We start from the raw sequence: 16,642 nt of genomic DNA on the forward strand, positions 1-16,642 counted from the left end.
TCCAAGAGCAGTACTCCTCTCCAGAGAAAAAGTGGTAATTATCTACTAAGCAGGAGATGCTACAAGGACTGTAGACTTGAGTGGGCCCAGAATCAAACTGTGAAAATACCTACCCCTATCAGAGCTCACTATCCACCAACTATTCCAAAAATCTTTTGTCAGTATTTTCTCAAACTGAATTATTTCAGTCAAAAAGACATGGCTGGGGTTTCCCTGGTGGCACAGCGGTTGAGAGTCCGCCTGCTGATGCAGGGGACACGGGTTCGTGCCCCGGTCCAGGAAGATCCCACATGCTGCGGAGCGGCTGAGCCCGTGAGCCATGGCCGCTGAGCCTGCGCGTCCGGAGCCCGTGCTCCACAACGGGAGAAGCCACATCAGTGAGAGGCCCACGTACCACAAAAAAACAAAACAAAACAAAAAGACATGGTTTCTAAACCCACTGTGACAGTCAAAAAGACGTAACTTCTAAACTAAGGTCGGCTCCTCCTCTGTCTGAAACCCAATTTAGAAAAAACATAATTTCACATTTTCTTGTGGTCTTTTTCAGGCTATAGTTTTAAAGACTCAGAGATGGGGAACATACTGTCAGATATTACTTAGCAAGAAAAAATTTGCAGTTGGTAATTTATATTTATTGGTTACATATTTATAATGTCAAATACATGCACACTTACAAGGCAGCAAGATACATCACAGAAACAAGAGAGGTAGTTTGTACTACCTAAGTCCATGTTCACAAATCCCTATGATTTGTCATCCAGTAGTGAAGAATTCATTAGTTAGGTCCATTGTGTTGTTCTGACTATTAAAAGGTATCTGTTCATTTAAAATGGCAATCAATCTCTGTGAATTCTAATAATCATTAAATGATTTTTCCTCTCTAACTTTTACTTTTATCATAGTAATCCATACTTTCACCAACTTATACTTGAATAACTAGGGAACCTCGAATTAGGTGCCCTACCCTATCTCTTCTCATTTCTATTCATCTTGTACACGTCAGTCAGACTTATCTCCCTGAAATACATTTTTAATGTGTTACTTCACATATCAAGAACCTTAATTAGCTTCCTAATGCCTCTCAACCGCAAGTCTAAACTCCTTAGGCTAGATTTTCAAGGCCCCTCAAACCTACTGTTGTTGCTCCTATCTGAAATGTCACCCCTCCTCCCCTGGGTATATCTAAGCCTACTCATCCTTCAAGACCCATCTTCAACCTACTCCATGAAGTTTTCCCTCCCAGACCACTCTAATCCAGACAGACTTAGCGCAGTAGTCACTCAATTAGTCTTCTTTAACTAGAATACAGAAGTCTTCTGATGTCAGAAAGTATATTATACTTTCTAATTACATACTGCTAAATACACAAGTGTCAGTAAATTGATAATGCTAGCCTGAACTGATATAAGTCTGCAATCAAGATAGAAATATTAAACATCTCTCCCCCTACAGCATATCTAAACAAGTTAATTATGAACCATTTGTTACCCTCCAATTTTTAAAAAATTCTTTAGGTGTATAATTTTTCTCCTCAGTGAGACTGTAAAAACTGCTTAGGAACAACATGTAAACTTTATATAGTTCTTTATTTCCATCCCAGCACCTAATATAGCCATGTACAAAACCAGTAATCAGTAAATAGTTACTGAATAAATGTATACCTTTTCTATTCACCAGATAAAAAATTAAAACATTTAAGATATTTTTCTTGGGTTTATCATGACTAACTGAAAGTTCAAAATAAATGGAATACAGGGGACCTAACACTCAATTCAGTACTTAGCCCAGGACTACTTACAGATTTTAACTAAGTGCTATGAATTATTCTGAGATTTTTCAAGACTTTGCTATTGCTATCCCCTGTGATAGGGCAAGGCAATTATTATTTTATCAGAACTCAGCAAATATGGCTCAAATGAGGTAGAATGCTGATTTCGTTTGCTGGCATTAACCTTTATGACAAAAGCATCAGTTTTAGGTATCAGATTCTTGTTGGCTGAAACCTGGTGAGTGGGTAATAGAAAGACAATAAAAGGGCAGCACTGGAAGGAGAAAAAACAAGAGAATTAACACCAAAAGACTTTTAGGCCTATTCAAAGTATACAACCAATGCTATGGCCTTGAATCAAAGGCCAATCATGGGCCTTTTTCCCATGGGAAGTACATTCCTTCCTGACCACTTGTATTGAATAATATACATCTTCAAATCACATTAGTAAATAGAAGAAACAGTAGTTTCCAAACATATGTAAGTAAATAAAACATACTTGGAAATTTCTACTCAAATCCACCAATGACTACTATCAAACAGTATAGTCTACATTCCTCTTCGGCACCTCTGTAAAACACTTCATTCTAACTATACTAACCATGAAGACACCTAAGGCTTCTTTGTTTTTTAAAGACTCTTCTCTCTAAAGTTCTATCATTCTATAATCTATGCTCTGAGCCCACAGCTGGTCCGAATAATTCATCCTGACTGAACTTTGCTATGGATTAAGTTATTTTAGGAAGCTCCTTCTCATGAAATGCTAAAAATCCTATTTCAGACAGAATCAGAAAATATTTAAATCAACATTAATTGTCTTTAGCTCAAGACCGATAGATACATGCAAGGCTACAATAGACTGTCTCTTAAAAGTGTGCAATACAAATGTTTTATTCCAAGTTTTTATTTTTATACTAACAGATTCTCTTATTTAGATAAAGGTAACTCATGTGACATTGTCTTCTAAGTACGGTTCACGTCATATCAATTTTATGTTGCATTTTCTGGGATAACTTCTCAGAAGCTCAAAATAAATGGACAGACCCATGTGGTGTGCCCAGTCACAGGAATACAGAAAGCCTAACACCCAATTCAGTACTTAGGCCAGGCTACTTAAGATTACAACTAAGTGTTGATGTTGCAATCAAAATTTCTGCCTTTTCCTTAATGACTAGTTAACACCAGCATACATGAGAATTTAGAGGAAACTTGGGCGCTGAGTATCATGATACAGTGATCTTTAAAAACACTCACCTTCAAATGACTACATTCTACGTTACACAGAGAACACAAATGTGGAAATATTCTTGGAGACGCTGCATAATAATCATTCATCATAGAAGGAGTTGGAAGTCTCTTCATCTTCTGGGCATCAGCATGTGAAAACTTTGGTAGCCATGATGCTTTCACAATCCCAAAGGGAGACTGAATGGGGATGTCCGCCTCTGACTGGTAATTCTTTTTACTTCCTCCCGATCCATGTACATTAGATGAATTAATGACAGGCTCACGCGGGATCCGATCTTGTTGGCTTACAGCTGAAATTAATTCCGATGAAAACGGTTGCTGGTTCATAGGAGGAATCAGAGACTGACTCATTGTCTGGTTAACTGGCTGGCTAATGGATTGGCTGACAGATTTTACAGGTTCAAGGACTGACTGTCCTCCTGAAATGTGTAAGCCTGACATCTTGCTTCCACTCTCAACTGGGAAAAAGGACTGATTATTGGAGGACTCACTGGGGAAGTCCATCTGTCGAAACACATCTTCAACAGGAAACATAGAATTACATATCACATTTGGAGCGGGAACAGATGCAGAAATGCTTGGCTGTGACCGAAATTCGTTCTTGACCTCATCAGTTGGAATTTCAGGATCGTAAATACGTACTTCAAGTGGATCTTCTGTGTAGCCATATTTGCTTGCATGCCCATAATCAATCACATTACTCGAAACTGCCTCACTACCAAGTGTTTCTTTATTTCTGCTCTGAGAAGGTAAATTAGGTAATCGGCGCCCCATTTTTCGCATTCTTATATCCCTCAAAATTAATGGCATATTTTCAGGAGTTAGTTGTTCATCAGGATAGCGACTGAGCTCTTCTAAGTCTTCATTAGATAATCCAAAACTTGCTAAGATACTTGAGGCACTCTCTTTCGTATAGCGGCTCTGTACTTTAGGACTCTGCTCTGTAACCTGCGTTACAGAACTCTGTTTCACTCCCACTGATGCAGACATATGAGGCTCATCATCCCACCGGCTACCATGAGGCTTCCCCTTCTTTTGTTGTGCTTCATGAAAATCCAATTTTTCTTTGGTCAATCTTGGATCAGTTCGGTGCTGAGTTACCTGAACATTCATTCTCTGTGGTCCCATGTTCTGGTAAGATTCATGGCCAGCAAATCTGTGTGGTATCCCACGGGCTCTCCCTGCTGGGTAAAATCTTGGAAGACCCATAGATCCAGGCCTCATAAATGGTCCTGGAGGCCTCATCCCAGAAGGGTTAGGTGCTCGTGGCCTCTGAAGTGGAAAGTTTCCTCGAGGATTAAACCTGGGTCTCGACATGGCTATTTTCAAGAAAGCCTGATTTAATAAAGTATAAGGTGGTGTTGAACTATGTGAGGCAACGGCATTCAGCTGCTGAAGCGCCAACTGAGTCTTAATCTGAGCAAAGTGCAAAGGAGATGGGCCCAACAGAAGTGGGTTTGCAATGCCCAGGTTCAAGGAATTCACAAGTGGTGCGAAATTTTCCAAGAATAACACAAAGCTGAAAGTTAAAACACAAATATTAGATCATTTTAACTCAAACTACTTCATGAAGTGGGTTCTACAGCCAGTGTAAAACATTTTGAAACAAAGCCATGAAACCATTCTGCATTTCATACACTTTTAGGGTGTTTACGAGGATATTAAACTTTCCCCAAAACTTTCTCTTCTTTTCTTTCCCGAATCCAGAACACAAACCCCAAACCTCAAGCCAGAGTTCATGTACACTGTGTTGCACTGGGTGCTGTCCTAGGTGCTGAGCGGTAATTACAACTCCTTTTAAAACTTCTTAGAAGTGTCCAAATCCTGCATGCCATTGGGGGATGGGGTGAGAATATACATTCAGTTGCTGTGGTCAGTAAGTTCTCAGAAGTTGTTTCTTTATCATCATAGATCTTTTTCCCCCTTCTTTCTGATTTTAGTGGAAAGGAATGAGTACAGAATCATTCAATTTATTAAACATTTTTTGTCTAATGTGACAGTCATTATGGAGTTTTCAAGCCAAATAAAACATGATTCCTGCCAAAGTGCAAGCAATCTAACAAGAAAAACAAAATAGAGTTTTTCATTATTACAACAATGCTAAAAAGCATCATAAAAGGATTTATTTCTGGAAGAGGTCATGAATGCTTGAGTTGAGTTTTATGAGTATCTTCTAGAGTTTTGAGGGAACTGGGATAAGACAGATTTCAGGTAACAAGGTCTTATTAAACATGTGTTTATCAAATTTTTTTAAATGTAGAATAGCCTAGGTTAAAGCTTCTGAACAAAACACTGTAATAAGATGAAACAGCTTGCTGGGATGATTTAAAATTTTTAAACTAATTAAACTTATTAACTGCGTGTTTCTGACAAAGCTATAAAATTCTGGACCAAGACAAAATATAGTTTCAGTTAAGACACGTGATTCTTCATTAACCCCAGGACTATTTAATAAAATTATCTATGAAGACAGAAAAAATAAAAATTGCCAAGAACCTCTCTCCCTTATGCCAACTTTTAGCTACTGTTTTTACTAACTTTGGAACTTTCTCCCAAAACTATCCATTTTCAACCCTCTGTTCTCTACACCAATTCCTTTAGTCAATGAGGCTCAAAAACATTTTATTCTCCATTTCTAACTAAACATAAAATTCTACGTATTCCTGTCAATGTCTCTAACATATACTTTCCTTTTTCCTTTCACCACCACCATTACCCTACTGCAAGCTCTCATCACTCTATACCACAGCTGGCCTCCACCCCAATTCATTCTGTCGTTACTGATTAATATCCCTAAAACACTTTTTATTATCACTCCTCTACATAAAAATCTTCACCACTTTTACTGCTTCTCGTAAGATAGTGTCCAAACTTGTCAACCTGGCATTTAGTATATAACCTAATCCCAATCTACCTTTCACACTTTCCTAGCCTATACTTAATGAAAAATTTTTGCTACAGCCAAATTGGTCTATTTGCAATCTCCTGCCCACTTTCAACACATTCCATACTTTATTCATACCTCACTACCTAGAATACTCCTAGGTCTCTGAATCAAACTCAATCTTCAAGATTGTTTCCAAGTCCCACCCCACAAGAATCTCTTTGATCATCTCCTATGGCACACATTAAGCTGTTAATCTAATAAATGCAGTAATACATGCCATGTTCAAATTCATTTCTAAGCTAGTAATGTATCTCTGTATGTCAGATGAGAAGGGTTTGAGTTCTACCAGATTCACCATTTACTATTAAGATTTTGGGCAAGCTACTTAATCTCCAGAGCATCAGTTTCCTCATCTGTAAAAAAGGAAAGTATCTTCCTCCACAGATTATTGTTAAGGACTAAGATGAAATACAAATATGTACAGTGTCTAACAAATGAGCTGCTCACTAACTGTCAGTTTCACTCTCCCTCCCCTCATTCCACTGAGCAGGGGTCTTTCAGGCAGACAAATCTCACTCCTAAGCATCAATATCTTTTAATCTCTGCCTCTGCAAAGCAGAGGGTAGCTAAATTTAGGGGGGCAAAAAGGGTAAGAGATGAGTAAAAGCAGAAATCATAAAAATAATTTCTATCTCTATTCACATACAACCTCTTTCTATCTTAACAGATTCAGAAGAATTAGAGTTAAATCTCTTGAACACAAAACCTATCCTGGAAGAACTACAATATAATAGATGCTCTGTAAGCCCAAAAGTAAAAGCAATCCAAAAAGTCAGCTGTGCTTTATAAAAGTATTTGGAAGCAATTAATTCCTGCTAATGTCAATGTCTTAAAAAAAAAAAACAACTCAAAATGCAAAAAGATCAGAAAAAGGCAAGCTTCCCAGCTACACAATAGTATGCTCCAGTCTAAAGTTAACACTTTTTCCTTGGCTGTTATAAACTGAAAATCTACAGTTATCCACATAGATTTGTTGATGCACTGGCATTTAAAGAATCAAATGTTGACTCAAGTATCTAGCAAGTGAAATGATGAATTTGGGATTTTCATTAAAATAATCTAGGAAACAAAGGGTGCATGTCGGCGGGAGTGAGGGGTGGGGTTTGGTGAGTGAGAAGTTAGATGAAGCACAACTGGCAAAAATATCTGTTGTGGAAGCTGAGTGACGGGTCCAAAAGGATTTATCACCTTTCCTCTCTACTTTTTTACATGTTTGAACATTACCAAAATAAAAAATTAAAGTGCTAAATATTAAGTATGACATTTTTAACAAAACAGAAGAGGAGGGTGGGAGGGTATAAAACCAACGTAATTTCATACTTCTCAATCTAATCTAATATTATCACACCAAAGTCTAACAAAAGCCAAAATCAGCTGATTTGCTATGATTAACAGGCAATGTATAAATAACATGCAGATTTAAGTCTAAAATCTCATTTTAGTTCATTCTCTCCTACATCATTCCTTCCCACCTGACTCAACTGACTTATTAGTTATTAAACAGTTTCATATTTCACTCTTTCTCTGTGTGGAAAAAAAAACTATTTGTGAGATGAAAAAAGTAAAATTAAGCAAAACAAGCAAAGGACTCTTGATATGAAACCCCTGATTAAGAATTAGGTTATGCCACACCAAAGAAAATAAACCCTCAGTCTTTTGAGAATGAAACTGATATAACCTAAAAACAATGTGATAAGAAACAAGAACCAGGAAGACAAGGGTAAATTTGGCATTAACACCTGGAAAACAACTGAACAAATAAAGACAACAATTATAAAGCCTTCTTCACTTAACTCTAGGAGTTCTGGCCATAAAGAGGTTCATTCACCTAATGGAATTTACAGAGAGCCAACACATCAAATCATAAAACTAACTTGGAAAAATCTGAGTTGAGATCTGAGTTCTTAATTATTAACTCCACTGAACACAACTGCAATTAAATAATACTTACCCTTTAAAATAAATTTTTATTCCTGATGATATAACAGATGTTTGTTAAACAATGAAAAGTAGTAAATGAAATGCTTACCAGTAAAACCATTACCAACACTGAACTAATATTCTGATGTAATTTCTTCTAGTTTTGTGTATGTGCATACATACATGGATGGGAAGGGGAAGAGGGTACACCAAACTTTATCGTATGAACTACACTATTGGCTATTTTCAATCAACATTTTATTTTCCTAAATTTAATGGTTTTCAAAAACAGGATATTTAATGGTCACAAAACATTCTCAACTCCTGAAGGATTATTATTTTGATAAGTAGCAGTTAAAAACTCTTTTCTATGTCCTATCAAGAACTAAAATATGCCACTCTGAAAAGAAATGAAATATTCAACAAAATGTCAACCATACAAATTCTTTTAGAAGCATCTAGTAGAAACTGAGTTAGTTCTTGAGGCAGACATGAAGAAATGGCTTAACAGATTTTTTAAAAATCGCCATGATATCCCATGAGATATTTCTGTGATGTCCACTACCTATTTTGATACATTCTTTCAGATGGAAGGGGATCCTTAATTTTCTTTACAGATATTCATAAAGAAATCTGAAATCTAAAAATATAAAAGCATCATCGAAAATTAGTCAGCCAGATCATAATGGCTCCATTAGATTCATAATGAAAAGACTTATCAAACCCCATACTTGAACTTTATAGCACTTCACTGTTTAAAAAGCAATTTGATATCCGTTATCTCATCTGAGCCTTACAACAACCCAGTGAGCAAGTGAATCCAAGTTTACAGGTTAAGTAAAGCCTTAGAACTAAGTGGCAAGGTCACAAACAGAACCTGTGACTCCTCTCGGTGTTCTTTCCATGCTATATTCTAGATATATAAAATTTAAATTTTATAGCTTTGTTTTTTCTAATTATTAAAAAAGGCAATACATGTTCATTAACACCCTCCCCCAAAAGAAAGATCATCCCCTTGACAAGCAGAAAAGAATTAAAAGTCTTCTATAATCTTACCATGAAGGGAAAACTACAATTAACATTATTTTCTAGGTATATACCCACATACTTCGTTTGATACCCTGTGTTAGAGCAACTGTTTGTCTCAAAATATATAAAATTTACTTTCACACCTAAGAATGCAAGTATTACACTGGCCAGTTAATACAAGAGTACATGTCATTCCGTGCTTTTCTCAGTTTGACTGGTACTCAATCTTCTAATCTCCTCTAGTATATAGGTAGATCCACTCAGCCAACTCTTTTCTACCTTTAGTTTTGTCCCCTCATGTCTCACAAAAGGTACACAAGTCATAATTCTGAAGGTGCCACGAGTACCATGCTGGATGTTAAAAATGCCAAAACGTGGTACACCTCAATGAAACCGTCAAAGAAACAGAAAGAAAAAAATAAGCAGAAAACTAGCAACATTGTTTTTATCATGAAGGGCATCATCAAACTTCACTGCTACCTGGAAGGATTGGTAACCATCATGATTTCAGATCTGAAAGAAAACGGAAGATCAACTTGCTAATAATGCACAATACCAGGAACAGATCACCATTAACAACCTTATACAGCTATGATTTAACAGTTATTATTTCCAGGAAGACAACTTTTTTGATAAACAGGATATGTGAGTATAATCAGATGCTTTCTTCTTTTTCAGGAATATGTATACTGCATACATAAATGGGTCTCTACAGACAACACTGTATTCCCACAGTAAATGATGCCCCCCTGAGATGTTCACTGGTGGTCCTGCTTATTACTTTGCCACCCTCAACAAACAGAACACATTAGTCCAAGAGAAACCACTAGATCCAACTTGGAATAAAGAAATCTTTTCTGAGATTTTTTTTTTAAACTAGAAATGAGAAAAATGGTGAATACTGATAAAACTCTGTTGTCAAAATGCTGTTGACGGCATACTCACTGCCTTAGTGAGAAAGCACGAAAACTGAAAAAAGGAAAGCCAGTAAAATAGGTAAGCAGGACCAAGAGGTAAATATAGTACTGAAGACTACCAGTTCCAACTGTTCTTGAAGTCAGACTGCATTCCTACCCTTCCTGCCATTTGGTTGTTCACTTCTTTCATGAAGTGCATGAGCCAGAAAATGTTCCCATCTGCCTAAAATGGTTTTCCAAAATCTTCAATTAAGTGTACCAAAATTATCTGGCCAAATGACTTAAAATGCCAAATGCCTTAAAGTCTTTACAAAGTACAAAAGAGCATATATAATGTTACTTTATATAAAAAATGGAAATGAGAAAACACATGTATCTGCTTATGGTTACAAAAAGAAATATAGGTAGGATAACACAGAAAACAGGACTGAAAAGAAATAAATGGGAACCATATTTCATGGAGTATGTCTTACTATATAATTTTGACTTTCAGAAGCATGTCAACAAACTAAAGTTTTAAAAAAATTAAATCAAGGATGGGAAGAAGGAAAAAAGCTAAAACTGAAAGCAAACTAATTCATTTTTCAAATGAATACCATAACTCACTGAAGGGGAAAAAGAAAACTAAACTAAAAACAAGTAATTTATGAACCCACTATTTGATTTATACGCTGTTTTGGTGGAGCTAGGAGAAAACTGAGAACTACAAACAAATCCTTACTCTTTTTACTAGTTTGTTTTGTCTTTTGCTTTTTTTTTTTGCAGTGGTATGGATGAAACAATTCTTAAATTACTTTAGCTATATCATGGGACTGAGCATATAAGTAAATGTTTTGATAGTGCTGGGGACCAGGGTTCTCACTGTGGAAAACAAGATATATACATGGAATAAGATAAAGCAAGAAAGGACTGGGCAGTAACCACTGAGAAAGCCAGGAGTCCGTAACACCATACCAATCAATCACTGTAAATGTGGAGAAAATGCTAAGTTGGAAAATCATTTTATAACCATCACAGTAATGTAAAGATTGGTTCAGGCAAGAATCATCCGTGCATGTTAAATCCTGAGTGAAATTCTGATGAGGAACAGGGCATTTCCATGGTCTTAAAATATCTCTCCACAGATCAATTAGTTCAAGGGAGAAAAAACCTCAAACATTTTGACCAAACATGTGATCAAACATCATATTATCCATGAGGGGCAGATGGACTTCCTGCACCTCCAGATCTGATACCATGGGGGAACAAAGCAATTTGATTTTTCTCTCCAGGGATGCATAATCTGAATCTATTCAAGAGGAAACATCAAAAAAATCCAAAATGAAAAATGTTCTAGTAAAAAAAAAAGAAAGCAAATAGTATTCTTCAAAAATGGCAATTTCACAAAAAGATTAAAAGACTACAGAAATATTCCAAAGCAAGGAAGACTAAAGAAACACGACAACTAAATGCAATTACCTAATCCTAGACTGATCCTGTACTGGAGGGGAGAAAAAACTGCTATAAGAAACATTATTAGGCCAACTGACAAAATCAGAATATGGTAAAAAATATTATCAATATTAAATTTACTGAGATTGATAACGGCACTATGACTACAAAAAAAACATGCTATTCTTAGGAAATAAACTATTATGCTAATTAATAAACTAATAAAGGGTAAAGGAACACAATACATGAAACTTACTCTCAAGATAGTTCAGGAAAAAAATAAGGGTGCATGCAAGCACGCAAAACGATAGATAAAGGGAAGGGACATACGCAATTCCCCTGTAAGCCAGCAGTTTAATTCATTCAAATAGTAAATGACCCAATACCAGGCTATCTAACACCTTAGTACTAGGTCAAAAGGGGACTATAAGCAAGTATGGCAACAGGCAGAAAGCTGGCAATGATAAAGAACATCAGTCCTAAGCACATTTTTGGATTTGGCTATTCTTCTGCAACATGTTCACTCCCTAACTATTGACTGTTAGCCCATTATGCAATCCATAATTATCTCATTTTGGGGGAAATTTCCACTTATCTGAAGATATCCACCCTGCTACAAGGAGTGCCAGCAAGTGACTTCATGCAAAATTGGGTAACTCCCATAAGTAAAATTTAACACTAACATAGCATAGCGTTTTTTAAGAACTTAGACCCTGGACTCAGTGCTTTAATTCTGATCCTGTTGCTTGCTAAAAATGTGAGCCTCAGCAAGCTGATTAACCCAAGACTCAGTATAACAGCACAGAATGTTGATGTGAAGAATGATTAAAATTACACCCCATGACATGCAACAGATGCTCAAAAAATGTTAAGACAGTAAACAAAATGCTTTACCTAAGAAGCAGGTAGTTGTTTGTTCCTTTTATTAAGACATGGGTAATTTCTGAAAATTTCAATATGGTAGTAGAAATAGAAATTAAATTAATACATGTATACACAGACACGTGTGTGGTGTATAAGAAACAATTAGGGAGATTTGAAAACTGACTGAATCTCTGATATTAAGGAACTATTATTACTTTAGGTGTGATATGCATGTTTTTTTCTAAATATTTTGGAGAAAAATTCTAAACTATAAATTGATGAATGATATGTTATGGGATTTGCTTAAAAATAACGGGATGGAGGGTAGAGACAAGACTGACCATTAGCTTATAATTGTTGAAGCTGGGTGATAGGTGAATCATTATAAAATACTCTCTGCTTTTGCGTATCTTTAAAATTTTCCCTAATAAAAAAAAATTTTTTTGAAAGAAGTGAAGAAATTCAAAAGAATAGAAAGTTGGCAACATTCACTCATTAGCAAGAACAACAGGGAAATCAGTTGCAAGGTTAATAAAATGAAGACTGTGGAAGTAAGGCAAGAAAAAAGTATGAAAACTTAAGAATGACTGTAACAATAAATATACTTTGTTATTTAAGGGGCTCAAAAGAGTAGAAAAATAATCCAAAACGTACGTACCCCAAGGTAAGCACTAAGAAAACATCAAAATATATGCACCTTAAAACCCCTTCTCCTATACTCCCTGAACATTTCTCTTTTCAATACAAAGCCCGTTACTCTTGATCCTCACTGATCATAAGAGCTGTGTTTTATTTCTGTACCTCACCTTTTCCCTACCATTATTTCTTCCTTTCCATTATTCTCTTATTTTCCATATACCTATCTTCCTTCCATTTTCATTTCAATCACAAATTTCAGACTACAGTAAACAAAGTTGAAGCAATGAAAGAGTAAGTAAAGTTGGATACAAAGAAGGCTTATTGGCTTTAGCCACAAGTATAATTACTTTCAGTTTGGAGGATCTCTAAAACCACATTTCAACATTCAGTAGCTTGTTTCCTTGCACAACAGCCCAAAATATATTACTGGGTACCCATACTGGAAGCACTGTTTCTCAGTATATAACGCATTTTATTAATTATTTGGACAGATATTTTCCAAACCTTGACCAGTATACATTAAGTCACAGTAGAAAGAGCACGATTTGCACTCCCAAGGGCCTGTGTTCTTATCCAGACTCTGGCAACCACCACCTGAGTTCATTCACTCAACGTAGGAGCATCTAATACATACCAGGCACTGGGACAGATACAAAGATGAACATAATCATCATATAAATAAATGGATACAATATTATTTTGATAAGTTTATATCAATAGATGAACAAAATATTTTAATGAAAGATTATATGATCTTTCAGCTCCAAAATTCTATCAATTTAACCTAAATTCCTTTAAGCCTCTTCTTTTTAATTAAGAGGTAGTATCCACAGGTTGCAATTTTCTATTAAAAGATGCTGCCTAAGCACTTAAAAATTTGCAACAATAGTAACAGCTAACATTTATTAAGTACCTACTATGTGCCAAAGGATAGGGGCTTTTTATACCTTTTCTAACTTAATCTTCACAATAATCCCAAGCAGGAAGTAGTGGTACCACCATTTTACAGATACGGAAACAAAAGTTCAGAAAGACTAAAATAACTTACCCCAAATCTCACTCATACAGTTAAGAGGAAAACAGGGATTCGAAGCCAGATCTTCTGATTCCAAAGCCTATATTCTCTTTCCACTAAACTATTTGTCTCTCATTTTCTTTCACTACATAAAAAAAATTTCCAGAGATCACCTTCCTAAGAGCACCCAAGAGAAAAATTTTAAGACAGCCATGAAGTACAAAGTGATCCCTGATTGTAAGAAGTATTTTTTAAACCTGAGTATATGCTGTATACGCCCTCCATAACAAAATACAACAGATTACAAAACTAAAATACAACCACTACTCAAGGTAATAAATATGTGTGACATGAAAACTAGTTAATAAAAACGAACGAGATTCTGTGGTTTCTTCCAACTGTTTTATCTTTACCCTCACTTGGTTTCAACACAATCAAGAAGGCCCAGCATTATTTCTGTGTATTAACATGTTAATTTCACATGATTATTTAAGTGTATATTACCGAGTATGAGAATATAGTGTATATGAAATGCTGTCAAATGGAAAAAGAATGCAACATAAGCCCACTAAGTCTAGAATACCTAATCATCAACAATATTTAAAGCTATGTTGAAATAATGTAAATTATGTGTTCATTATTCTGTATAAACTTCATTAAACTCACTTTTTTTGTAAATTGTTTTTCAGTACCAATTTTAATTGCAAATCTGAGCCAGGAAACATCCTTGAAAAAATGAGTTAACCCTTTATAACAAATAAAGAAAAAAAAAATTTTGTGCACAATTCCAAAGCTGGTTAGAAAAAGAATCTGAATCAACAGAAGTCGCCGGATCCTGCTAACAAATTTTTCTTCAGAACTCCTCCAGATTAAAATATTACTTTCCCCCCAAATTTTGCCTCAGAGCAAATTTTAAAATTAAGAGAAAACAGCTTGAGGAAGCCTTCGTTGTCTACTTCAACTAAAGATCTTGTAATAATATGTCTCCCTTATTCACAGTTATCCCAAACAACAAAAGATCTGTTTCAGATGTCCTCCAGGATTCTTGTGTGTGGTACACATTCCCCCCCCACCTTGAACAGAACGGGGCCCAAGCTAGGAATCACGCAAACCTTAATCACTAACGATCCGCATTCTGGATTCCTCTGAGTAATTTGGAATTAAGTATCAGAGCAGTTCACGAGCCCTCGGTATCCCGCACAGAGGTGACACTCTCTTTGCTTTCAGGCCCGCACAAGGCAGGGAGAGAAAACCCCGACCAGCAAAAGCCGCTGGATCGTAGGTTCCCTCTTCACCCCAACTCCCCCTTCCCCAGCCCCAAACACAAACACGCTCTTCTCTCCACGCTTCTTGCACAATATTGCTCGCCAAAGGGCTCAGCTCGAGCTCCACCGCCTCTCTTCCAGGCCCGACGGGAATGGTTACTCCCTCCGCGACGCTCCCTCACCACCGCTTCCTCCGGCTGTCAGGCCTGGTGCGCTCTCGGCAGGCCCTCCGCGGATGGGGAAGGGGCCGCCACGGCCTTGCCCAAGGGCTGTTTTCGTTCCTCCGCCCAGTGCAAACGGCGTCAGGCGGCTCTTCCTGAAGTAGGGTCCAAGCACGGGCCCCGACCCGGCCCTCCGGGGGCAGTGCGGTGAAACGACGCGGTGGAGAGGCAGCCGAGCTCCCTTCCCATCCCGGGGGTCCCCCAACCTCCTCCCGCCCCCGCCGTCAGCCCGCCGCCATTTTGTGCGCAGCCGCTGCGACACAGATACAATAGTCGGCCCGGATTGCAAAGGAAAGGCTCAGGACCCCCACGCTACGGACTCCCGCCTTCCAGCCCCCTGCTCCCCACAAGGCAGCCGTCCTACCTATGCCTACCCGACTAACAGCCGGATCCCATTTGCGCCCCACACAGTTTAGACTCAGCCTCCAGTCTCGACGCCGAAGAAGCTACCGCCTCCAAAGAGCCGCACGCATGCGCGCCGGTCGAGCCTTTGCGAGCCCTCAGCTGCTCGCGGCGCCTGCGTACCGCCGGCACCGCGCTCGCCCGGAGGCACGAGAAAGGGGCAGGAGGAACTCGGTTCCGGAAGGGGGCGCTCTCTCGTGTGGCGTTCCAGGCCTCCCCGGCAAAACTCAGGCACCGATATCGGTGCCTCTGCCTGTTATGTGCCTGTCCTCTATTGTCCTGTTCAAATCATGCGCATATGTGAGACCTGCATTGTCTCACCTCCATGAAGTCTTCCCTGATCATTTTTGCCTTCAATAATACATTAAAATACATGGTATTCATCTGGCATTGGATATCGTAATGCTTTGTATGATTAAGATTTCACCTGCCTTTATCCGTTAAACATAGATATAGAAATACTTAATATTTCAATATCAAATCAATAGATATAAATTTACAATGATGCGAGGTATATCATAGCCACTGAAAACGTCAAGAAATTTGAATTCAATTAAAGCTAATTGAGCTAAAAGCTTAACACCTGGAAAATCCTTTGAGTCGTTTCATAATAAAAATACCTACCTAATGTGGTAGATATTTTTTACCTTTATTTTACCGATTAAAAACCTCGAGTTAAGAGATTTTGAGTAACTTCTCAAAGTACCTCTACTACACCAACAAAAAAATTCAATCATTGGGCAAAATCTGGTAGAATTCACAAGTCCCTGCCCCTTGGATACCATGCAATTCACATCACCTGCGAGCAACTGCTAGTTGTGATGCAACACAAGTAGATGCATTTCTTTTATTCACATTAAGCATAGAAAAGGCTGAAAGAAAAGTCTTTTATAAAATAATCTTACCGGATTTTCTTTTCAAACTTAAAGTCCTGATAGAGGCAACAAGCCAAAAACAACAAAGAAAAAGCCAAGAA

The 16,642-nt window shown here is 37.4% G+C and overlaps 1 protein-coding gene across 7 annotated transcripts in view; it reads right to left on the reverse strand.

Annotated features, from left to right (window-relative positions):
- Window positions 1–15,827, reverse strand: part of ZNF638 (zinc finger protein 638) — an 84,377-nt gene extending 68,550 nt beyond the window's left edge. For 3 of the 7 annotated variants that reach the window (XM_079940366.1, XM_079940367.1, XM_079940363.1), the window contains exons 1-2: window positions 15,629–15,824; window positions 3,023–4,535 (exon numbers count right to left, since the gene is read on the reverse strand). In XM_079940366.1, coding sequence (XP_079796492.1) covers window positions 3,023–4,333 — 1,311 coding nt within the window. In that variant the 5' untranslated portion in view covers window positions 4,334–4,535; window positions 15,629–15,824. Of the gene's footprint in view, window positions 1–3,022; window positions 4,536–15,628 lie in introns of all 7 variants that reach the window. The other 4 variants (XM_079940369.1, XM_079940368.1, XM_079940364.1 and 1 more) reach the window with 3 other exon arrangements.
- Between the last annotated feature and the right edge of the window lie 815 nt (window positions 15,828–16,642).

The sequence above is a fragment of the Stenella coeruleoalba genome (genome assembly GCF_951394435.1).
Source record: "Stenella coeruleoalba genome assembly, chromosome: 13".
NCBI lineage: Eukaryota > Metazoa > Chordata > Mammalia > Artiodactyla > Delphinidae > Stenella > Stenella coeruleoalba.